Raw genomic sequence first — 25,636 nt, 5'->3', positions numbered from 1 at the left:
CTTGAATATTGGACTTGTGGGACACCCCTCTTTTCTAATTTTCCTCATACCTCCATTTTTGCAAGACTCTTACATCACCTCTAAGCACCTTACAACTTTGGGCTAAATGAAGAGAGCAGTAACGTGTGGTAGGGAAATGAGGGAAATGAAAGGGAGGAAAAGGGAAGAGAGAAAGAGAGAAAGAGAGAAAAAAAGAAAGAAAGAAAGAAAGAAAGAAAGAAAGAAAGAAAGAAAGAAAGAAAGAAAAGAGAGAATAAGTACAATGAAAAATCAGCAAGGGCCTTAGGGATGGAAAAGACTGCCATTGCAGAAAAAACTAATGGAAAAAGAGAAAGAATGAAAGGGGGGGATGAGAGTGAGAGAGAGAGAGAACACGAAAGAGAGAAAAGAAAGGGCCAGAGAGAACGAAGAGAGAGCGAGAGTGGGTGTGACGCCAAGTGAAAGAGAAAGGGGGTGTGTCCGCCTCCGTCTGTCCCCTCCCTCTGTAGGTATAGATGCTACAGGCTGGTCTCCCTGCATCCCAGAGCACAGCACAGAGCCCCAGAGCATCAAGCCCTTCAGCCTCAGACACAGCCTCAGCCAGAGCCTGTCCAGTGTGCTGCACTAGTCCTGAGACCCACCAGCTCAGTGAAGTAGTCCAGCCACCAGAGTCAGCATAACTCACACAGAACTAGGATAATTACTTTACTATCCTAGTTCTACTATCCTAGTTCTACTATCCTAGTTCTAATGTTCTAGTTCTACTGTTCTAGTCATGTACAAGGCTCAGTCTGTGAACTAGTCCAGGGCTGGTTGATATTTACTCTGTGAAGGTTCTCCAGTACTGTAGTCCAGTAGCTCACCTTAGTCCTCCTCTTAGTCCTGGACTGAGATTATAAAGTCTTCAGTCAACTGCATCCAGTGAGAGCCACCAGCCAGTCCTTTGCACCTGAGACCGCTGCAGATCACTTACCACCATGCAGCTCTCACACACCTTCCTCGTCTTCCTCTTCCTCCTTTTCATCGTTGGGATTGCGCTGGCCGGCTCGTCCACGGCTCGGAGAAGCAGAGGTAAGTGACATCTGTATCACCATCATTGCCATGTAAAACCTTTACAGTCAACTCCAAAGAAATGCAATGTTAATGGAATTGCTTGGCTTGTATAAACTGAAAAAGACTTGAATTACAACTGAAGAACTCCAATGCAGAGCTTGCAGTTATACAATATGCACTTATCAGGAGTCGACTTTACATCACATAGCATGAATATATGTTGTTATGGGAATTCTGTCATGCAAATTATAGGCTATTGAGTTTTGCAAAGAGAGTTAGCCTCAGATTATATATATGAAATGTGAGTTAAATGCATGTGGACATGCAGTTGAATTAAATGTGGACACCCATGCACATTATATTATTGCAATGCATTTCATGATGGTGACTGCTCAGGTTCATGAAGAATTGTTGGACCGAACTATACAGTATTGGTGGCTGGTATCTTATCACAATCAGACACAGTTAAATAGTAGTAGACAGCTTCAGATGAATCCTGTAGTGATTATGGGTTCAGATAATATTGCTAGACATTATTGCAGTGTTGGATCTGAAACTGGCATGTGACTGATATTAAAATCCTTCCGCTGAAACTATGCCCAACGCTATGAAACTGCTTGCTCCATTACATGGTCCAAACCAAGGTGATGATTTCATTTTCATGCTATGTGGTTGTGGTATAGGACTCTGCATACCATGCAGCATGATGAATGGTACGCAATTGTTATTATATGTTGGATGGTATGTCCTGCAGATGTTGCCGTGACAAACACAGGTGGCCGTTGCCTTGTCACACATTGCCAGGAAGGACAATGATTCTGATGTCTAGAAGCATGCACCCCAGTTTCTCATAAAGTTTGTCCTATTGTGCCAGAATGTAAAATACACTACACTACTGTAGGTCTACTGTACATCATGCTGAAAATGGATGGACTGTCTTTAGTTGACCTGGAGCAAGGTGTTCCAATTCACAACAGACCATGTCCAAAATTGTGCTTGTGCTGTTTTTATGAGCCACGTGAGTTTGTCCCATTTCTATGAAACAAGGTGGGCAGGCGAGGATGAGAGAGGTTAACTGCTGCCAGAGTAGTATATAATGTCGAGATGCTCATGTCTCCGTCCTAACAATGGTAGTCATTGTCCTAAAGGCAGAAAGGCAGCCGACAAGCTTAGGTCTGCATATAAAGCCCATAGAAATACATAAGATTTTGACGTTAGTGAAACCTCTCGCTTTGCCTCATCCTCTCTGCTGCTGCTAATAGTGTTCAGTTTGCACTAATGAAAGTGTTTCCAGGTTACAGGTCAGGGTTGTTGGTAGTTTGGCCCTTGTTAGAATGTGCCATGTGCTTGTCTCACCTTTGAGACAGAAAATGTGTTTTTATTGCAGTTGAATTATTTTAAATTCAAGTGAAATAGATAGTGTGCCATCCCTGGCAGTAGACATTACAGTAGACATTACAAAGAAATAAAGGCATTTCAAATGTCATATTATGGCTGTACAGTGTTGTAATGATGTGCAAATAGTTCAAGTACAAAATGGAAAATAAATAAACATGAATATGGGTTGTATTTACAATGGTGTTTGTTCTTCAATGGTTGCAAATTTTGCTGCTTTGATGGCACACTATGGTATTTCACCCATTAGATATGGGAGTTTAGCTACATTTGATTTGTTTTCAAATGATCTGTCTGTCTGTCTGTCTGTCTGTCTGTCTGTCTGTCTGTCTGTCTCAGCTGTTCGTTATTTTTAAACATGTTTTAAATGGGGCCATAAAATGGAATCTGTTTAATATGGGAATCAGCCCTGTTTTGAGGGATCACTCTGGTTAGGATTTTCACAACAGTCACGGAAACTCTGCCATGCTGTCCCATTAACCCACACCCGCTCTGCCGCATACACAAGGGTCACACACACACGTGCACACACACACACACACACACTATATATATATACACGCAGTGTGTTTTAGTTTAATTCTGGCTCCCGTTTCCCATGTCTCCACAGTGCCGCCACACTGTTTTCTGCAAATTAAAGTTGGGCACTTTGAAAACTTTGATGCTAATAAAGCTGATTTTAAGTGAGTGAGACTACAGAGGAGAGTTGGTTAGAAGGGCAAGCACTGTGGAAAAACTGTGACATTGGCTCACAGACAGTTCCACAGTGTGTTGTTAGCTGAAGCTGGCTTACAGACAATAACATTGAGATTGGATGAACGAGTGTAACGTGAGTTTGCTTTGGAGGTCTGTCAGAGGTGGGTGTGGCTCTTCATTTTGACATGTGTTCCCTGTCCCTAGTTGGAATATGTTACGTCAAGTTATCGCTGGCTGAAGTGACCTCAAATACAGATTCTGGATCAGTTTGTTGATGTGCTTTATACTTCTTTGTGCATGTTGGGTGTATGTGCTCTAACAGCCTGAGAGATGGAGGGATGGATGAGAGAGGTTTAGAAAGGTGGAGGGATGATTAGAGAACAATGGAGTGCCGGAGAGATGAAGGGAGGGAGAGTTGGTGAAAGGGAGAAATTGAGTTTTGTTACCAGAGAAAAGAAAACAACTGTAGTTGAACCATATGTGGGAGATATAGTATGAGATCAGGGGGACCAGTGCAGGGGATAGCGTGGGAGCCTTAGCCCAGGCACGGCTTGCTCCAGCTGGGCTGTGAGGTAAAGCTCCCCCTGAGAACCCGGAGCATGGCTGGGCTGGCCCATGGCCGGGGGTGTGGTGTAGTGGTGTGGAGCCCACTATAGCGTATCAAATCCCCTCTCCCCCATCCCCCATTGGAATTTTGTGACAGGTGAGGTCTGCTTGTCATTTCTTACCACCTTCAAGCTGTTTCTGTTTTTCTCTTTTGACTCTCTTTGTTTGGAGACAGAACCATTCCAAACACTTTTTCTTCTAGTTGGCATCGACAAGAGAGATTTTGTACACTTCATTGAATTAAATGAAGCCGACTCTGTTACCAAGAGTCGTAAAACTTGTCTTTGCTGGCCGTGGGAAGCCAAGTCCCTTTGCACCTCTCCACCTTCTCATTCCCAGGATGGAAACACAAGAACTAAACACCTGCAGAGCTGCGTAAAATCAACTAGAGCCACAAAGCCCCACGCACACAAAACCTACCTAGCAGTGTGTGAATGTGTGTTTTATGTACTGTATGTGCATACAGCTGGATAATATGAATCAATGTCCTTTCAAAGAGAGGAATGAATAGAGGAATGATAGGACACGAGAGAAGAGAAATTGAAAGACGGAGGGCCGAAAACAAGCTGCCAAGAGGATCTAGTTTGGGTGTGCAAAAGAGCAAGACTTAAATCAACAATGTGACAATGCTGATTCCAAAGCTACACACACACACACACGCACAAACACCCGCGGAGTGGGTGAATTTTCATAGCAGCGAGAGCACTGAGCTCACCCTCTGACAGGCCTAATGACCTCCTCCCTCTCCAAGAGGACCATCCATCACCAGGGATGAGCTAAGATGGCCGTCGTGAAGTCCAGTCGCCTCCAGTCAATGTTTCCGCTCAGTGTCTCCTGTCCAAGGGAGCTTCTGCAATCCCAAGAGGAATAGTGGGATCAGAGAGGAAGTATTTATTGTATCTTTTAAGTGTGCTGGCTGTGTTTTCATAGTTTGGCTGATCCTTTGGTCCACTTTTTGTGGTGATTCACATGTATGAATTAGAGCTTGCATCTCTTGAGCAATGCAGGATTTCCGTTTAGGATTGTTTAAGGGGCCAATCTGCAGTTGCTACATCCATATTCGTGCTTAAATTAATGATAAATACCCATAGATTCTTTAAGAATCTACCTTATAAATGCTTCATGAGCTTAGTTTGACTGTCGCTCCCCATCAGAACCAAAAATGTAAACTTGATTTACTCCAATGTTTGTATACAAAATAAATGCAAACAAACATTTGATATTATGGATGGTCAGTCCTTGCATCCATAGCTCTATGATTTTGAATGGTTGCATTTCTTCATTCCCATCCCTTAGCTTTTTACCGAAACATTGCCCCTTTAGGTACAGCTAGGTGCTTTTCTCTGATATTTTCATGAAGTGTGATAATGGATAAAGCTGGTGTAGCAAACCTTATGACATGGTGAGGGGCAGAGTTCTCCTCAATAAAAACAAAACATCTCACTGATCCTCCCTCTTAGCAACCACTCAGACAAACCCTGCAGCTATTTGGAAAATGTGCATTGGTTATCACCTTCTAATAACATCCAGTTGACATTTATGAAAGGCCTTATGATTTATTTATCCATTGCATAATAAAACAATCAGCATTGCTGCTGAGATCTGGAACATAGTGTGTCCTAGAGAACATGAAGTACACTGTACACACTGTGTCCTTATCACAACATATGCACAAACATCTTCATTTACATTTAATTACTATGGTAGCACATGTTAGTAATATGTTGTTGCTATAGGTGCAAACTTCTCACCCGGTGCAAACGCTTAGTAATTTAATTATGGGCCTTGGTTGTCAGAGGTATCCCTTGTCTTTGTGGTTCATCAGTGCAAGGTCATAGAGTCAGTTGATACATGGCATTTAGCGGAAGTATTTATTCTTTACAAATAACAGGCTAACTAGAGGTGTGCTGGCTTCTGCCCTCAGTACAGCCCAGTACAGTGTGCGTGTGTGCGTGTGTGCGTGTGTGCGTGCGCGCACAATGCCGGAGGTGATGATCAGGTGGTTCTGGATTTTAATTTGGTCGTCAAGCTCTAGGTCAGTTGTAACCGTGACAAGCCTTTGGTCAGTTTGAACATTCTGTGTCGTTGGAGATTTCATCTGTCATTCCTAATCATCTCGGCCTCGTATCCAAGACGATACCAAAATCCTCTTCTTCCCTTAGATATCTGTGTTATGGTTGGCTAATATTCAAATTTCTTGTTATCTATTCTGGTGGCTTGGTTGTGAACACTTTCCCTTTGATGTAGATTGATGATTGGGGTTATGATACTGTCTATTTATAAACTTCCAGTCATGTTAGACTGGAAATACAGATAAGTCCCTGTTGTAGAACGGCCAAACTGTTAGGATTTGGACCAGGTTGTTAGGGGACTGAGCCAATGTTTGCTTGTTTTGGAGTTGGAGAAACACAGCCAGAAATTTCCTGATGTTTCATACACTGGAAAGCCCTCTCATTGGAGCCAGAGCTAGAGCCAATCCCCCATTGTTTCATCAGAAATATAGAGGGAGAAACAAAACAAATGCAGTCTTGATAGGAAACACACAGTTGGCAAAGACTGAGGCTATTCATCAAAGCATGGTTTCCCCTCATTTCTCCCCAAACTCTTTGTCTCTGGCGTCCGCTGGCAGTATGTGCACATTTATTTTTCAAAAGCACGTTCCACAATTTGCATTTTACTCTTTAGTTTGCCCCTAGATATCTCACTGCAGTTCGCTGAATGCACATGCTGTACAGTGAGGTAAAATGTCTGAGAATTCTGCTCTCAGACCACTTACTGTGTATTTGCCACTCTCTCATACACCTTTGCTTTACTTCTCTCTGTTTTTGTGTTTATCTTCACGTGTTAACGAGGCAGACACTTTAAATCCTTCCCTAAACTCTCATACCAAACACAGTCCTGGCCAAAGGTCCCTCACCCTGCTGTTTACACTACCAGTAAACACCAATGAAACCAGTTTTCTGCCTCTACACTGCACTTTTCTCTGTAGTCCAGTTTGGGTATTTGTCTCTCTATGGTTTCTGTCCCTGTGTAACCTGTTTCTCTGAGCTCCTTGGGTAGGGCATGTGGTCTTGGGGGTTCAAACGCTGTTGATTTTGGCAGGATATGTCAACATATTTGGCAGCAGACTGTCTGTGTGTGTGTGTGTGTGTGTGTGTGTGTGTGTGTGTGTGTGTGTGTGTGTGTGTGTGTGTGTGTGTGTGTGTGTGTGTGTGTGTGTGTGTGTGTGTGTGTGTGTGTGTGTGTGTGTGTGTGTGTGTGTGTGTGTGTGTGTGCGCAATCGATTACTGAGTTGTATCGTTAAACACATTAGGGTGGTATTATAAACATAATCCCTCTGTTTGTTAATTAGCTTAATTAGCTTTGAGCTAAACTACTTCTATGATCTCTTCGAGGCAAATAACACTGAAACATGCATGAGAGCACCAGCTGTTCCGGACGACTCTGTGATCAAGCTCTCCGCAGCCAATATGAGTAAGCCATTTAAACAGGTCAACATTCGAATTACCAGGACATGACCAATTGGCAAGTGTCTTCACTGACATTTTCAACCTCTCCCTGTCCAAGTCTGTAATACCAACTTGTTTAAAGGAGACCACCATAGTCCCTGTGCCCAAGAACACTAAGGTAACCTGCATAAATGACTACTGACCCATAGTACTCAAGTCTGTAGCCATGAAGTGCTTTGAAAGGCTGGTCATGGCTCACATCAACACTATTATCCCTGAAGCCCTAGACCCCCCACTCCAATTTGCATACCACCCTAACAGATCCACAGATGATGCTATCTCTATTGCACTCCACACTGCCCTTTCCCACCTGGACAAAAGGAACACCTATGTGAGAATGCAATTCATTTACTACAGCTCAGCTTTCAACACCATAGTGCCCTCAAAGCTCATCACTAAGCTAAAGACCCTGGGACTAAACACCTCCCTCTGCAACTGGATTCTGGACTTCCTGACGGGCCGCCCCAGGTGGTAAGGGTAGGTAACAACACATCCGCCATGCTGATCCTCAACAAAGAGGCCCCTCAGGAGTGCGTGCTCAGTCCCCTCCTGTACTCCCTGTTCACTCATGACTGCACAGCCAGACATGACTCCATCATTACCATCAACACCATCATTAAGTTTGCCGATGACCCAACAGTGGTGGGCCTGATCACCAACAATGACGAGACAGCCTATAGGGAAGAGGTCAGAGACCTACCCATGTGGTGCCAGGACAACAACTTCTCCCTCAATGTGATCAAGACAAAGATGATGATCATGGACTACAGGATAAGGAGGACCGAGCACGCCCCCACCAACGGGACTGTAGTGAAGCAGGTTGAGAGCTCCAAGCAACTTGTTGTCCACATCACCAACAAACTAAGAAGATCCAAGCACACCAAGACAGTGGTCCTCAGATCCTCAAAAGGTTCTACAGCTGCACCATCGAGAGCATCTTGACTGGTTGCATCACTGCCTGGTATGGCAATTGCTCGGCCTCCGATTGCAAGGCACTACAGTGGGTAGTACATCACTGGGGCCAAGCTTCCTGCTATCCAGGACCTCTATACCAGGCAGTGTCAGAAGAAGGCCCTAAAAATGGTCAAATACCACCCACCCTAGTCATAGACTGTTCTCTCTGCTACCGCACGGCAAGCGGTACCGGAGTTCCAAGTCTAGGTCCAAGAGGCTTCTAAACAGCTTCTACCCCCAAGCCATGAGACTCCTGAACATCTAATCAAATGGCTACCCAGACTATTAGCATTGCCCCCCCACCCCCACCCCCTATTTTACACCGCTGCTACTCTCTGTTATTATCTATGCCTAGTCACTTTAATAACTCTACCTACATGTACATATTACCTCAACTAACTGGTGCCCTTGCACATTGACTCTGTACCGGTACCCCCTGTATATAGTCTCCACATTGACTCTGTACCGGTACCCCCTGTATATAGCCTCCACATTGACTCTGTATCGGTACCCCCTGTATATAGTCTCCACATTGACTCTGTACCGGTACCCTCTGTATATAGTCTCCACATTGACTCTGTACCGGTACCCCCTGTATATAGTCTCCACATTGACTCTGTACCGGTACCCCCTGTATATAGTCTCCACATTGACTCTGTACCGGTACCCCCTGTATATAGCCTCCACATTGACTCTGTACCGGTACCCCCTGTATATAGTCTCCACATTGACTCTGTACCGGTACCCCCTGTATATAGCCTCCACATTGACTCTGTACCGGTACCCCCTGTATATAGCCTCCACATTGACTCTGTACCGGTACCCCCTGTATATAGCCTCCACATTGACTCTGTACCGGTACCCCCTGTATATAGCCTCCACATTGACTCTGTACCGGTACCCCCTGTATATAGTCTCCACATTGACTCTGTACCGGTACCCCCTGTATATAGTCTCCACATTGACTCTGTACCGGTACCCCCTGTATATAGCCTCCACATTGACTCTGTACCGGTACCCCCTGTATATAGCCTCCACATTAACTCTGTACGGTACCCCCTGTATATAGCCTCCACATTAACTCTGTACCGGTACCCCCTGTATATAGTCTCCACATTGACTCTGTACCGGTACCCCCTGTATATAGTCTCCACATTGACTCTGTACCGGTACCCCCTGTATATAGTCTCCACATTGACTCTGTACCGGTACCCCCTGTATATAGTCTCCACATTGACTCTGTACCGGTACCCCCTGTATATAGTCTCCACATTGACTCTGTATCGGTACCCCCTGTATATAGTCTCCACATTGACTCTGTACCGGTACCCCCTGTATATAGCCTCCACATTGACTCTGTACCGGTATCCCCTGTATATAGCCTCCACATTGGCTCTGTACCGGTACCCCCTGTATATAGCCTCCACATTAACTCTGTACCGGTACCCCCTGTATATAGTCTCCACATTGACTCTGTACCGGTACCCCCTGTATATAGTCTCCACATTGACTCTGTACCGGTACCCCCTGTATATAGTCTCCACATTGACTCTGTACCGGTACCCCCTGTATATAGTCTCCACATTGACTCTGTACCGGTACCCCCTGTATATAGTCTCCACATTGACTCTGTATCGGTACCCCCTGTATATAGTCTCCACATTGACTCTGTACCGGTACCCCCTGTATATAGCCTCCACATTGACTCTGTACCGGTACCCCCTGTATATAGCCTCCACATTGACTCTGTACCGGTACCCCCTGTATATAGCCTCCACATTGACTCTGTACCGGTACCCCCTGTATATAGTCTCCACATTGACTCTGTACCGGTACCCCCTGTATATAGTCTCCACATTGACTCTGTACCGGTACCCCCTGTATATAGTCTCCACATTGACTCTGTACCGGTACCCCCTGTATATAGTCTCCACATTGACTCTGTACCGGTACCCCCTGTATATAGTCTCCACATTGACTCTGTACCGGTACCCCCTGTATATAGTCTCCACATTGACTCTGTACCGGTACCCCCTGTATATAGCCTCCACATTGACTCTGTACCGGTACCCCCTGTATATAGTCTCCACATTGACTCTGTACCGGTACCCCCTGTATATAGTCTCCACATTGACTCTGTACCGGTACCCCCTGTATATAGTCTCCACATTGACTCTGTACCGGTACCCCCTGGATATAGTCTCCACATTGACTCTGTACCGGTACCCCCTGTATATAGTCTCCACATTGACTCTGTACCGGTACCCCCCTGTATATAGTCTCCACATTGACTCTGTACCGGTACCCCCTGTATATAGTCTCCACATTGACTCTGTACTGGTACCCCCTGTATATAGTCTCCACATTGACTCTGTACCGGTACCCCCTGTATATAGTCTCCACATTGACTCTGTACCGGTACCCCCTGTATATAGTCTCCACATTGACTCTGTACCGGTACCCCCTGGATATAGTCTCCACATTGACTCTGTACCGGTACCCCCTGTATATAGCCTCCACATTGACTCTGTACCGGTACCCCCTGTATATAGTCTCCACATTGACTCTGTACCGGTACCCCCTGTATATAGTCTCCACATTGACTCTGTACCGGTACCCCCTGTATATAGTCTCCACATTGACTCTGTACCGGTACCCCCTGGATATAGTCTCCACATTGACTCTGTACCGGTACCCCCTGTATATAGTCTCCACATTGACTCTGTACCGGTACCCCCTGTATATAGTCTCCACATTGACTCTGTATCGGTACCCCCTGTATATAGTCTCCACATTGACTCTGTACCGGTACCCCCTGTATATAGCCTCCACATTGACTCTGTACCGGTACCCCCTGTATATAGCCTCCACATTGACTCTGTACCGGTACCCCCTGTATATAGCCTCCACATTGACTCTGTACCGGTACCCCCTGTATATAGTCTCCACATTGACTCTGTACCGGTACCCCCTGTATATAGTCTCCACATTGACTCTGTACCGGTACCCCCTGTATATAGTCTCCACATTGACTCTGTACCGGTACCCCCTGTATATAGTCTCCACATTGACTCTGTACCGGTACCCCCTGTATATAGTCTCCACATTGACTCTGTACCGGTACCCCCTGTATATAGTCTCCACATTGACTCTGTACCGGTACCCCCTGTATATAGCCTCCACATTGACTCTGTACCGGTACCCCCTGTATATAGTCTCCACATTGACTCTGTACCGGTACCCCCTGTATATAGTCTCCACATTGACTCTGTACCGGTACCCCCTGTATATAGTCTCCACATTGACTCTGTACCGGTACCCCCTGGATATAGTCTCCACATTGACTCTGTACCGGTACCCCCTGTATATAGTCTCCACATTGACTCTGTACCGGTACCCCCTGTATATAGTCTCCACATTGACTCTGTACCGGTACCCCCTGTATATAGTCTCCACATTGACTCTGTACTGGTACCCCCTGTATATAGTCTCCACATTGACTCTGTACCGGTACCCCCTGTATATAGTCTCCACATTGACTCTGTACCGGTACCCCCTGTATATAGTCTCCACATTGACTCTGTACCGGTACCCCCTGGATATAGTCTCCACATTGACTCTGTACCGGTACCCCCTGTATATAGCCTCCACATTGACTCTGTACCGGTACCCCCTGTATATAGTCTCCACATTGACTCTGTACCGGTACCCCCTGTATATAGTCTCCACATTGACTCTGTACCGGTACCCCCTGTATATAGTCTCCACATTGACTCTGTACCGGTACCCCCTGGATATAGTCTCCACATTGACTCTGTACCGGTACCCCCTGTATATAGTCTCCACATTGACTCTGTACCGGTACCCCCTGTATATAGTCTCCACATTGACTCTGTACCGGTACCCCCTGTATATAGTCTCCACATTGACTCTGTACCGGTACCCCCTGTATATAGCCTCCACATTGACTCTGTACCGGTACCCCCTGTATATAGCCTCCACATTGACTCTGTACCGGTACCCCCTGTATATAGCCTCCACATTGACTCTGTACCGGTACCCCCTGTATATAGTCTCCACATTGACTCTGTACCGGTACCCCCTGTATATAGTCTCCACATTGACTCTGTACCGGTACCCCCTGTATATAGTCTCCACATTGACTCTGTACCGGTACCCCCTGTATATAGTCTCCACATTGACTCTGTACCGGTACCCCCTGTATATAGTCTCCACATTGACTCTGTACCGGTACCCCCTGTATATAGTCTCCACATTGACTCTGTACCGGTACCCCCTGTATATAGCCTCCACATTGACTCTGTACCGGTACCCCCTGTATATAGTCTCCACATTGACTCTGTACCGGTACCCCCTGTATATAGTCTCCACATTGACTCTGTACCGGTACCCCCTGTATATAGTCTCCACATTGACTCTGTACCGGTACCCCCTGGATATAGTCTCCACATTGACTCTGTACCGGTACCCCCTGTATATAGTCTCCACATTGACTCTGTACCGGTACCCCCTGTATATAGTCTCCACATTGACTCTGTACCGGTACCCCCTGTATATAGTCTCCACATTGACTCTGTACTGGTACCCCCTGTATATAGTCTCCACATTGACTCTGTACCGGTACCCCCTGTATATAGTCTCCACATTGACTCTGTACCGGTACCCCCTGTATATAGTCTCCACATTGACTCTGTACCGGTACCCCCTGGATATAGTCTCCACATTGACTCTGTACCGGTACCCCCTGTATATAGCCTCCACATTGACTCTGTACCGGTACCCCCTGTATATAGTCTCCACATTGACTCTGTACCGGTACCCCCTGTATATAGTCTCCACATTGACTCTGTACCGGTACCCCCTGTATATAGTCTCCACATTGACTCTGTACCGGTACCCCCTGGATATAGTCTCCACATTGACTCTGTACCGGTACCCCCTGTATATAGTCTCCACATTGACTCTGTACCGGTACCCCCTGTATATAGTCTCCACATTGACTCTGTACCGGTACCCCCTGTATATAGTCTCCACATTGACTCTGTACCGGTACCCCCTGTATATAGTCTCCACATTGACTCTGTACCGGTACCCCCTGTATATAGTCTCCACATTGACTCTGTACCGGTACCCCCTGTATATAGCCTCCACATTGACTCTGTACCGGTACCCCCCTGTATATAGCCTCCACATTGACTCTGTACCGGTACCCCCCTGTATATAGCCTCCACATTGACTCTGTACCGGTACCCCCTGTATATAGCCTCCACATTGACTCTGTACCGGTACCCCCTGTATATAGTCTCCACATTGACTCTGTACCGGTACCCCCTGTATATAGCCTCCACATTGTTATTTTACTGCTGTTCTTTAATTACTTGTTCCTTTTATTTCTTATTCTTATTCATATTTTTTTAACTGCATTGTTGCTTAGGGGCTTTAAGTAAGCATTTCACTGTAATACCTGTTGTATTCGGCGCATGTGACTAATACAATTTGATTGATTTGTTTCCGTTGTCTATGTAAACAAAACCAGTCTTGAGACTATTATTGTTCCAATTCAAAGCAGCCTCTGTCTGTGTGTGTAGAGAAAGAGGAAAGGCATTCATTGTGCCCAATGTGTGTGTGTGCCCTCCATTCCGACCTTACTGAACACTCTCCTTTCCACAGTGAGACGTCAGAACATGAAGGTCAGGATCAACGCTACAGGCGACACCATCGTGATGAAGTTTGTACGTCCGAACGCTGACACCAAGCTGGAGGGCTACATCCTGGGCTACGGCAGCAGCATGTTCTCTAAACAGTTCATCCAACTCCCAGAGAACGGACTGCCCTACGAGACAGAGATCGGTGAGGCGTGTGTGTTTTATGTGTTATGTATGATTGCATGATCATTCCCCATAGCATTGATCGAAATGTGAATGATGCCATGTAGGTTTTCCAAAGGAATACAAAGATTTGAGCCTTTGAGGCTTACAGACCAGCAACTATAGAGTGGTCTCGCACACAGACAGTATGTGTGTTATGTTGACGGTTTAGTCATGGTTTGATTAATGTCATCACCGACAGAGAACACATCTGTGCAGACTCCAACACCCCTCCAACACACACACACCTACACACCAGTGGAGGCTGCTGAGGGGAGGACGGCTCGGAATAATGGCTGGAACAGAGCAAATGGAATGCCATGTGTTTGATGTATTTGATACCATTCCACCTATTCCACTCCAGCCATTACCACGAGCCCATCCTCTCGAATGAAGGTGCCAGCAACCTCCTGTGTTACACACATGTAGATGCACACACACACACACCTCACTCTCAGTGTAATGTCAAAGACAGCCTGCCCTATTCATTTCTGGAATGTTCGGTCAGGTCACATTTGAGAACGTCCAAACTCAACCCCATTGAGGGCCTCCTGAAACACGATCAAATTCAGAGACAATAATTAACAATCTTCTGTGATCAAGGCTATTCCCTGACTCTATTCCAGATGCCGAGCCCAAGTACCTGATCGCTGTCCAGCCCATCCCAGTCAATGATGTGAAGAAACAGTGCACAGGTACCACACATGCACCAACTCCAAGTGTTACCAGTAATAATGTGATAAATGATTGACTCTTTTCTCATTTATGCCCATTCCTTTCAATCTGAGGTTTACCTTTGAACTGACCCCTGTGACTCCACAGGCAACGTGAACCTGGAGAAGCCCCTCCACCTGGTGATTGGGTCCGTGACCCCCACCTCCGTGCTGCTTTCCTGGGGAACCCTCCTTAAGACGCCCTACGAGGGGAACGTCATGAACGACTGCCTGGAGGACGGGTGAGTTAGCGCATGCGCACACATGCACGCTCAGCAGAGTGAGCCAGTACAGGTACACAGCCCACATCCCAACCTACCTACATGGGTTCCGATGCTAGTTCTTCATGCTCTGAGTCATACCATAGTAAGAAGATTATTTTCACAGCTTGAGAAAAACAAAGCTGTATTTCACTCAAACTCACCCTCATATTATATACAACAGACAGCTTTAAACATGTGGTCGAACTGCAACACATCGTCTGCCAGTCTTTCTGGTTACTGAGTGGAGGTGGAAGGCAGTGGGCGAGGGCACAGGTGTTTAGTAGTGGTTGGAGTGATCCTCATCCTACACATCAACTCAAAGACATTGGAAAGCTTGACCTCACCCTACTCTGCTCCCAGTCCCTCTCTAATGTCAGTTATGGCTGTCACTGCCCTGTGCTCCTGGCCTGCACAACACTTCTCAACCAGGATACCAGAACTTACAGCGTTGGTTTCATGGCAGTCACTGACACAAAATGGTGGACAGACTCTCACAGTTTTATAACAAGCCATTGTTTTAACTTACAAATCAATCCTAGGAAACTGTGCCATCATAATGCATTACTATCTATGTTACCACACCATTTCTGACATTTCTATTCCATTCTATGTTTGTTGACACTTGTCACTACAGCATACACAATGTTCTAATACTGCTGATGAAAATGTGTGATAATGAACAATGTTGTGTTCTATCTGGGTTGACGCAGGAACTACACGGTGCGCTACCGTGAGAGGAACCGGAAGTGGACCTACCAGACGTGCCCCGCAAGCGACACGGTCATTGACAGCCTTAAGCCCAACACGGCCTATGAGTTTGGTGTCCGACCCAACAACAAGGAACGCAGCGGAGTATGGAGCAAACCAGTCATTCACAACACCAACATGAGCGGTACGTACCTAAACCCTTCCCCTCTTTCCTTCCATAGTTCAAATCATTCCCCCTTTAAATGCCCCAAATTGATGCAGCATTGACTCTGTCAGCATCTCACACAGATCACATGTTTTATATTTACTGTATATTCCTTACGGTCCAATACTAGTAACATAATTCTATTAGTTCCAGTTATTCATTAGTATTGTGTTGTGTTTTCCAGGGAAGGCCATGCAGAAACCCTACAAACCAAGGACACCTCTGAAGCCTGTGGTAAGTACTGCACACGTTGCTCTTTTACTGCCCTCTAGTGATTATGTAGTGTGCTCTAGTATGTAGTGTTTTAGTATGTAGTGTGCTCTAGTGCGTAGTGTACTCTAGTATGTAATGTGCTCTAGTATGTAATTTGTGTAGTGTGCTCAAATATGTAATGTGCTCTAGTGTGTAGTGCTTTAGTGTGTAGTGTGCTCTAGTGTGTAGTGTGCTCTAGTATGTAGTGCACTCTAGTGTGTAGTGTGCTCTAGTATGTAATTTGTGTAGTGTGCTCAAATATGTAATGTGCTCTAGTGTGTAGTGTTTCAGTATGTAGTGTGATCTAGTGTGTAGTGTGCTCAAATATGTAATGTGTGCTAGTATGTAGTGTGCTCTGGTGTGTAGTGTGCTCTAGTGTGTAGTGTTGTAGTATGTAGTGTGCTCTAGTATGTAGTGTGCTTTAGTGTGTAATGTGCTCTAGTATGTAGTGTTCTCTTGTATGCAATGTGCTCAAGTATGTAAGGTGCTCTCGCTTGTAATTTCTTCTAGTATGCAGTGTGCTCTAGTATGTAGTGTGCTCTAATACGTAGAGTGCTATAGTGTGTAGTGTGCTCTAGTATGTAATGTTCTCTCGTGTGTAATGTGCTCTGGTTTGTAATGTGCTCTGGTGTGTAGTGTGCTCTAGTGTGTAGTGTGCTCTAGTGTGGAATGTGCTTTAGTGTGTAATGTGCTCTAGTGTGTAGTGTGCACTAGTACGTAATGTGCTTTAGTATGTAATATGCTCTAGTGTGTAGTATGCTCGAGTATGTAATGAGCTCTAGTATGTAATGAGCTGTAGTATGTCGTTTTTTAGTATGTACTGTGCTATAGAGCAATGAGCTCCAGTATGTCTTGTGGTCTAGTGATTATGTTGTGTTTCCTAGTATGCAGTGTGCCCTAATTTGTAGTGTGCTCTAGTATGTAGGGTATGTAGGGTGCTCCAGTATGTAATGTGCTCTAGTGTGTAGTGTGCTCAAATATGTCATGTGTGCTAGTATGTAGTGTGCTCTGGTGTGTAGTGTGCTCTAGTGTGTAGTGTTGTACTATGTAGTGTGCTCTAGTATGTAGTGTGCTTTAGTGTGTAATGTGCTCTAGTATGTAATGTTCTCTAGTATGCAATGTGCTCAAGTATGTAAGGTGCTCTCGTAATGTCTTCTAGTATGCAGTGTGCTCTAGTATGTAGTGTGCTCTAATACGTAGAGTGCTATAGTGTGTAGTGTGCTCTAGTATGTAATGTTTTCTCGTGTGTAATGTGCTCTGGTGTGTAATGTGCTCTGGTGTGTAGTGTGCTCTAGTGTGTAGTGTGCACTAGTACGTAATGTGCTCTAGTATGTAATATGCTCTAGTGTGTAGTATGCTCGAGTATGTAATGAGCTCTAGTATGTAATGAGCTGTAGTATGTCGTTTTTTAGTATGTACTGTGCTATAGAGCAATGAGCTCCAGTATGTCTTGTGGTCTAGTGATTATGTTGTGTTTCCTAGTATGCAGTGTGCCCTAATTTGTAGTGTGCTCTAGTATGTAGGGTATGTAGGGTGCTCCAGTATGTAGTGTCATCTACTGTGCACTAGTATGTACTGTAGTGTGCTCTAGTATGTAATGTGCTCTGTTATGTAGTGTGCTCTATTGTGTAGGGTGCTCTATTGTGTGGGGTGCTCCAGTATGTAGGGTGCGTTAGTATTTAGTGTGCTATAGTGTTTACTGTCTTCTAGTATGTAGTGTGCTCTAGTATGTAGTGTTTAGTATGTACTGTGCTCTAGTATGTAATGTGATCTTGTTTGTAATGTGCTCTGGTGTGTAATGTGCTCTAGTGTGTAGGGTTTTATTATGTACTGTGCTCTAGTATGTAATGTGCTCTAGTGTGTAGGGTTTTAGTATGTACTGTGCTCTAGTATGTAATGTGCTAGAGTATGTGTTGTGGTCTAGTGATTATGTAGTGTGCCCTAGTATGCAGTGTTCCTTAATATGTAGTGTGCTCTAGTATGCAATGAGCTCTAGTACGTGTTGTGGTCTAGTGATTATGTTGTGTGCCCTAGTATTTATTGTCCCCTAATATGTAGTGTGCTCTAGTATGTAGGGTGCGCTAGAATGTAGGGTGCTCCAGTATGTAGTGTGATCTAGTGTGCTCTAGTATGTACTGTAGTGTGCTCTAGTATGTAATGTACCCTGTTATGTAGTGTTCTTTAGTGTGTAATGTGCTCTAGTGTGTGATGTGCTCTCGTCTAGTTTTTTAGTATTTACTGTGCTCTAGTATGTAATGTGCTCTAGTATGTGATGTGCTAAAGTGTGTAGTGTGCTCTAGTATGTAATGTGATCTAGTGTGTGTGTAATGTGTTCTAGTATGTAATGTGCTCTACTGCGTAATGTGCTCTAGTATGCATTGAGCTCTAGCATGCAATGAGCTCTAGTATGTGTTGTGGTCTAGTGATTGTGCAGTGTGCCCTAATATGTAATGTGCTCTAGTGTGTTATGTGCACTAGTATGTTATGTGGCTAGTTTGTAATGTGGTCTAGTGTGTAGTGTTTTGGTATGTACTGTGCTCTAGTATGTAATGTGCTCTAGTGTGTAATGTGCTCTAGTGTGTAGGGTTTTAGTATGTACTGTGCTCTAGTATGTAATGTGCTCTAGTGTGTAGGGTTTTAGTATGTACTGTGCTCTAGTATGTAATGTGCTCTAGTGTGTAATGTGCTCTAGTGTTTAATGTGCTCTAGTATGCAATGAGCTCTAGTATGCAAAAATCTATATTATGTGTGGTGGTCTAGTGATTATGTTGTGTACCCTAGTATGCACTGTGCCCTAATATGTAGTGTGCTCTAGTATATACTGTGCTCCAGTATGTAGTGTGATCTAGTGTGCGCTAGTATGTACTATGGTGTGCTCTAGTATTTAATGTGCTCTGTCATGTAGTGTGCTCTAGTGTGTAGTGTGCTCTAATATGTAGTGTGCTCTAGTATGCAAAAAGCTATATTATGTGTGGTGGTCTAGTGATTATGTTGTGTACCCTAGTATGCACTGTGCCCTAATATGTAGTGTGCTCTAGTATATACTGTGCTCCAGTATGTAGTGTGATCTAGTGTGCGCTAGTATGTACTATGGTGTGCTCTAGTATTTAATGTGCTCTGTCATGTAGTGTGCTCTAGTGTGTAGTGTGCTCTAATATGTAGTGTGCTCTAGTATGTAATGTGCTCTGTTTTGTAGTGTGCTCTAGTGTGTAGTGTGCTCTAGTATGTAGTGTGTTCTAGTATGTAGTGTTTAGTATGTACTGTGCTAAAGTATGTAATGCGATCTAGTATGTAATGTGCTCTAATGTGTTGTGTGCTCTAGTATGCAATGAGCTCTAGTATGTGGTGTGCTAGAGTATGTGTTGTGGTCTAGTGATTATGTAGTGTGCCCTAGTTTGCAGTGTGCCCTAATATGTAGTGTGTTCTAGTATGTAATGTGCTCTAGTGTGTAGTGTGCTCTAGTATTTAATGTGCTCTAGTGTGTGATGTGCTCTAGTGTGTAGGGTTTTAGTATGTACTGTGCTCTAGTATGTAATGTGCTCTAGTATGTAATTTGATCTAGTGTGTAATGTGCTCTAGTGTGTGATGTGCTCTACTGTGTAGGGTTTTAGTATGTACTAAGCTCTAGTGTGTAATGTGCTCTAGTGTGTAATGTGCTCTAGTGTGTTGTGTGCTCTAGTGTGTAATGTGCTCTATTATTCAATGACTTCTAGTTTTTGGTGTGCTAGAGTATGTGTTGTGGTCTAGTGATTATGTAGTGTGCCCTAGTTTGCAGTGTGCCCTAATATGTAGTGTGTTCTAGTATGTAATCTGCTCTAGTGTGTAGTGTGCTCTAGTATGTAATGTGCTCTAGTGTGTAGTGTTTTAGTATGTACTGTGCTCTAGTATGTAATGTGCTCTAGTATGTAATGTGCTCTAGTGTGTAATGTGCTCTAGTGTGTGATGCGCTCTTGTGTGTAGTGTTTTAGTATGTAATGTGCTCTAGTATGTAATGTGCTCTAGTGTGTAATGTGCTCTAGTGTGTAGTGTGCTCTAGTGTGTAGTGTGCTCTAGTGTGTAGGGTGCTCTAGTATGCAATGAGCTCTAGTATGCAATGAGCTCTATTATGTGTTGTGGTCTAGTGATTATGTTGTGTGCCCTAGTATGCGGTGTGCCCGAATATGTAGTGTGCTCTAGCATGTAGGGTGCACTAGTATGTAGGGTGCTCCAGTATGTAGTGTGATCTAGTGTGCTCTAGTATGTAATGTGTTCTGTTATGCAGTGTGCTCTAGTTTGTAGTGTGCTATAGTGTGTAGTGTGATCTAGTGTGCGCTAGTATGTACTGTGGTGTGCTCTAGTATGTAGTGTACTCTGTTCTGTAGTGTGCTATGGTGTGCAGTGTGCTCTAGTGTGTAGTGTGCTCCAGTGTGTAGTGTTCTCTAGTGTGTAGTGAGCCCTAGTTTGTAGTGTGCTCTAGTATGTAATGTGATCTAGTGTGCTCTAGTGTGTAGTGTACTCTGTTATGTAGTGTGCTCTTATTTGTCGTGTGCTCTAGTTTGTAGTGTGCTCTGGTGTGTAGTGTGCTCTAGTTTGTAGGGTGCTTTAGTATGTGGTGTGCTCTAGTGATTATGCAGTGTGCGCTAGTATGCAGTGTGCCCTAGTATGCAGTGTGCCCTAGTATGTAGGGTGCACTAGTATGTATTTTGCTCTAATGTGTATTGTGCTCTAGTATGCAATATGCTCTAGTATGTAGTGTGTGCTAGTATCTAGTATGCTCTAATGTGTAATTTTTTATAGTATGTAATGTGATCTAGTATGTAGTGTTCTCTAGTATGTAATGTGATCTAGTATGTAATGTGCTCTAGTATGTAATGTGATCTAGTATGTAGTGTTCTCTAGTATGTAGTGTTCTCTAGTATGTAATGTGATCTAGTATGTAATGTGATCTAGTATGTAATGTGATCTAGTATGTAATGTGCTCTAGTATGTAATGTGATCTAGTATGTAGTGTTCTCTAGTATGTAATGTTCTCTAGTATGTAATGTGATCTAGTATGTAATGTGATCTAGTATGTAGTGTTCTCTAGTATGTAATGTGATCTAGTATGTAATGTGATCTAGTATGTAATGTGATCTAGTATGTAATGTGATCTAGTATGTAATGTGATCTAGTATGTAGTGTTCTCTAGTATGTAATGTGATCTAGTATGTAATGCTCTCTAGTATGTAACGTGATCTAGTATGTAATGTGATCTAGTATGTAGTGTTCTCTAGTATGTAATGTGATCTAGTATGTAATGTGCTCTAGTATGTAATGTGATCTAGTATGTAATGTTCTCTAGTATGTAATGTGATCTAGTATGTAGTGTTCTCTAGTATGTAATGTGATCTAGTATGTAATGTGATCTAGTATGTAGTGTTCTCTAGTATGTAATGTGATCTAGTATGTAATGTGCTCTAGTATGTAATGTGATCTAGTATGTAATGTTCTCTAGTATGTAATGTGATCTAGTATGTAATGTTCTCTAGTATGTAATGTGATCTAGTATGTAATGTGCTCTAGTATGTAATGTGATCTAGTATGTAATGTGCTCTAGTATGTAATGTGATCTAGTATGTAATGTTCTCTAGTATGTAATGTGATCTAGTATGCAATGTGCTCTAGTATGTAACGTGATATAGTATGTAATGTGATCTAGTATGTAGTGTTCTCTAGTATGTAATGTGATCTAGTATGTAATGTGATCTAGTATGTAATGTGATCTTGTATGTAATGTGATCTAGTATGTAATGTGATCTAGTATGTAGTGTTCTCTAGTATGTAATGTGATCTAGTATGTAATGTGATCTAGTATGTAATGTGATCTAGTATGTAGTGTTCTCTAGTATGTAGTGTGCTCTAGTATGTAGTGTTCTCTAGTATGTAATGTGATCTATTATTCAATGACTTCTAGTTTTTGGTGTGCTAGAGTATGTGTTGTGGTCTAGTGATTATGTAGTGTGCCCTAGTTTGCAGTGTGCCCTAATATGTAGTGTGTTCTAGTATGTAATCTGCTCTAGTGTGTAGTGTGCTCTAGTATGTAATGTGCTCTAGTGTGTAGTGTTTTAGTATGTACTGTGCTCTAGTATGTAATGTGCTCTAGTATGTAATGTGCTCTAGTGTGTAATGTGCTCTAGTGTGTGATGCGCTCTTGTGTGTAGTGTTTTAGTATGTAATGTGCTCTAGTATGTAATGTGCTCTAGTGTGTAATGTGCTCTAGTATGTAATGTGATCTAGTATGTAATGTGATCTAGTATGTAATGTGATCTAGTATGTAATGTGATCTAGTATGTAGTGTTCTCTAGTATGTAATGTGATCTAGTATGTAATGTGATCTAGTATGTAATGTGATCTAGTATGTAATGTGCTCTAGTATGTAATGTGCTCTAGTATGTAATGTGATCTAGTATGTAATGTGATCTGCTCTAGTAAGTCTACAGAGTGTAATATAAGAGCTGCAAGCAGCACATTCTTTCCATCCTACTCCTTATTGGAAAATAGCTAAACAAGCAGCTAGCCATATTTGGCCAAGAGCAGTAAAGAGGACCTTAGCCAGCTAATATCTGCATTACTAAAGAGGAGAGGAGAGGAGAACTGGAGGAAAAAGAGGGCAAAGTAAATATTGGATTTTGGAAAGAGGTGAAGCAGAAAAGAGAGGAGAGAAGAGAGTGGAGGGAAATATGGAGAGAAGCGTTAGCGTCAACTTTCTGGCCGTGCTAAGTGACTGGACTGTGTGTCTCTGTCGTCTCACGTGCCGCCGGCCCCACTCTCGTAAAGCTGCACAGCTGGCCAGCATCAGCCGCAACACTGGCACTTCCTGAGGGAAAGTTGGAATAACGATCTTCCCGCTGGAGAGTTTACAGATCAGACATGGAGAAGAGGGCATGGGGTTATGTGAGAGGGGGTGAGAGAGAGTGAGAGAGAGAGTGAGAGTGAGAGTGAGCGAGAGCGAATTGATTCTTTGACTCACTAAATTAGTGAAGTAGATAGCTCTTCATACTATCATTGTTGTATAATGTTTTCATTTTATTTACTGTATTTATCCAGACAATTCAATTAAGAACTAATTAAGAACTTATTTACATTGACGGACAGGCCAATGACGACTCATACAGTATCATCTCTCTTTCTCCACCCCCTTCCTGTCACTCCCCCACATCTCTCTTTCTCCACCCCCTTCCTGTCACTCCCCCACATCTCTCTTTCTAAACCCCCTCCCTGTCACTCCCCCACATCTCTCTTTCTCCCCCCCCTCCCTGTCACTCCCCCACATCTCTCTTTCTCCACCCCCTTCCTGTCACTCCCCCACATCTCTCTTTCTAAACCCCCTCCCTGTCACTCCCCCACATCTCTCTTTCTAAACCCCCTTCCTGTCACTCCCCCACATCTCTCTTTCTCCACCCCCTTCCTGTCACTCCCCCACATCTCTCTTTCTCCACCCCCTTCCTGTCACTCCCCCACATCTCTCTTTCTAAACCCCCTCCCTGTCACTCCCCCACATCTCTCTTTCTAAACCCCCTTCCTGTCACTCCCCCACATCTCTCTTTCTCCACCCCCTTCCTGTCACTCCCCCACATCTCTCTTTCTCCACCCCCTTCCTGTCACTCCCCCACATCTCTCTTTCTAAACCCCCTCCCTGTCACTCCCCCACATCTCTCTTTCTCCACCCCCTTCCTGTCACTCCCCCACATCTCTCTTTCTCCACCCCCTTCCTGTCACTCCCCCACATCTCTCTTTCTCCACCCCCTCCCTGTCACTCCCCCACATCTCTCTTTCTCCACCCCCTCCCTGTCACTCCCCCACATCTCTCTTTCTCCACCCCCTTCCTGTCACTCCCCCACATCTCTCTTTCTCCACCCCCTTCCTGTCACTCCCCCACATCTCTCTTTCTAAACCCCCTTCCTGTCACTCCCCCACATCTCTCTTTCTAAACCCCCTTCCTGTCACTCCCCCACATCTCTCTTTCTAAACCCCCTTCCTGTCACTCCCCCACATCTCTCTTTCTAAACCCCCTTCCTGTCACTCCCCCACATCTCTCTTTCTAAACCCCCTTCCTGTCACTCCCCCACATCTCTCTTTCTAAACCCCCTCCCTGTCACTCCCCCACATCTCTCTTTCTCCACCCCCTTCCTGTCACTCCCCCACATCTCTCTTTCTAAACCCCCTCCCTGTCACTCCCCCACATCTCTCTTTCTCCACCCCCTCCCTGTCACTCCCCCACATCTCTCTTTCTAAACCCCCTCCCTGTCACTCTTCCACATCTCTCTTTCTAAACCCCCTCCCTGTCACTCCCCCACATCTCTCTTTCTAAACCCCCTCCCTGTCACTCCCCACATCTCTCTTTCTAAACCCCCTCCCTGTCACTCCTCCACATCTCTCTTTCTAAACCCCCCTCCCTGTCACTCCCCCACATCTCTCTTTCTAAACCCCCTCCCTGTCACTCCCCCACATCTCTCTTTCTAAACCCCCTCCCTGTCACTCCCCCACATCTCTCTTTCTCCACCCCCTCCCTGTCACTCCCCCACATCTCTCTTTCTAAACCCCCTCCCTGTCACTCCTCCACATCTCTCTTTCTAAACCCCCTCCCTGTCACTCCTCCACATCTCTCTTTCTAAACCCCCTCCCTGTCACTCCCCCACATCTCTCTTTCTAAACCCCCTCCCTGTCACTCCCCCACATCTCTCTTTCTCTCCCCCCATCTCTCGCTCACTCTCTTTCTCTCTCCTAATAGAAAACGGTCAACATGCCACGGGCCTTCTTCCCTCCTCGTCACGGTAAGCCAATAGACACAGACAGACAGACAGACAGACAGACACTCCTGCTTTGGTCATACCCACTGAACCCTGCTTTAATACAGCGGCAAAGACTTTACAGGACGTGATGATTTATCACTCTCACTCCGAAACGTCTGTTTCACCCCTCCTCACTGAACCCTGCTCTGAGGAACCAGCACTGGAAGAATCTTTAATAGGACGTCTGATTTACGAGTCTGCAGACACGACCTCATCATCATTCAGTCCCATGTTATACAGTAATCTCTTATTCGTCCTTCTGATTACCACAGTGTTTATTCCAGGTGACCAGAGAAGATGGCATTCCTGTGTACCTACTGTACATACAATACATATTGCCTTGGATGACAATGTGATCAGCAAGATACATGCTTGCTAGGGCTGTCAATGTCTTGTAAGCATCCTTTTGACAGGCATGCTGTACATAGGCCATACTGTACAATCTGCTCTTAACTGTAATGCACTGAGCCCATGCATTCAGTACATACTGCACTGCAGTGAACTGAATAGAGCTGCATGCATGTTATTTTCATTTGGAAGCTGCAGGAAGTCAAAGTGATGATAGCTGTTTTGATGTGTGTCCCTTCCTTCTGTTCAGCTGTCCA

General features: G+C 44.6%; 1 protein-coding gene across 7 annotated transcripts in view; it reads left to right on the top strand.

Moving 5' to 3' along the window:
- The first annotated feature begins 520 nt into the window (after window positions 1–520).
- LOC109871015 (target of Nesh-SH3-like) overlaps window positions 521–25,636 on the top strand; it is a 47,884-nt gene continuing 22,768 nt past the window's right edge. For 3 of the 7 annotated variants that reach the window (XM_031806253.1, XM_031806252.1, XM_031806251.1), the window contains exons 1-8: window positions 521–1,050; window positions 13,884–14,063; window positions 14,707–14,775; window positions 14,903–15,035; window positions 15,767–15,948; window positions 16,154–16,203; window positions 24,971–25,013; window positions 25,630–25,636. The exon at window positions 25,630–25,636 is cut by the window's right edge and continues 59 nt beyond it. In XM_031806253.1, coding sequence (XP_031662113.1) covers window positions 957–1,050; window positions 13,884–14,063; window positions 14,707–14,775; window positions 14,903–15,035; window positions 15,767–15,948; window positions 16,154–16,203; window positions 24,971–25,013; window positions 25,630–25,636 — 758 coding nt within the window. In that variant the 5' untranslated portion in view covers window positions 521–956. The remainder of the gene's footprint in view (window positions 1,051–13,883; window positions 14,064–14,706; window positions 14,776–14,902; window positions 15,036–15,766; window positions 15,949–16,153; window positions 16,204–24,970; window positions 25,014–25,629) is intronic. The other 4 variants (XM_031806255.1, XM_031806254.1, XM_020461762.2 and 1 more) reach the window with 2 other exon arrangements.

The sequence above is a fragment of the Oncorhynchus kisutch genome, linkage group LG26, assembly GCF_002021735.2.
Source record: "Oncorhynchus kisutch isolate 150728-3 linkage group LG26, Okis_V2, whole genome shotgun sequence".
Lineage (NCBI taxonomy): Eukaryota > Metazoa > Chordata > Actinopteri > Salmoniformes > Salmonidae > Oncorhynchus > Oncorhynchus kisutch.
This window is presented reverse-complemented; position numbering and strand designations above follow the sequence as displayed.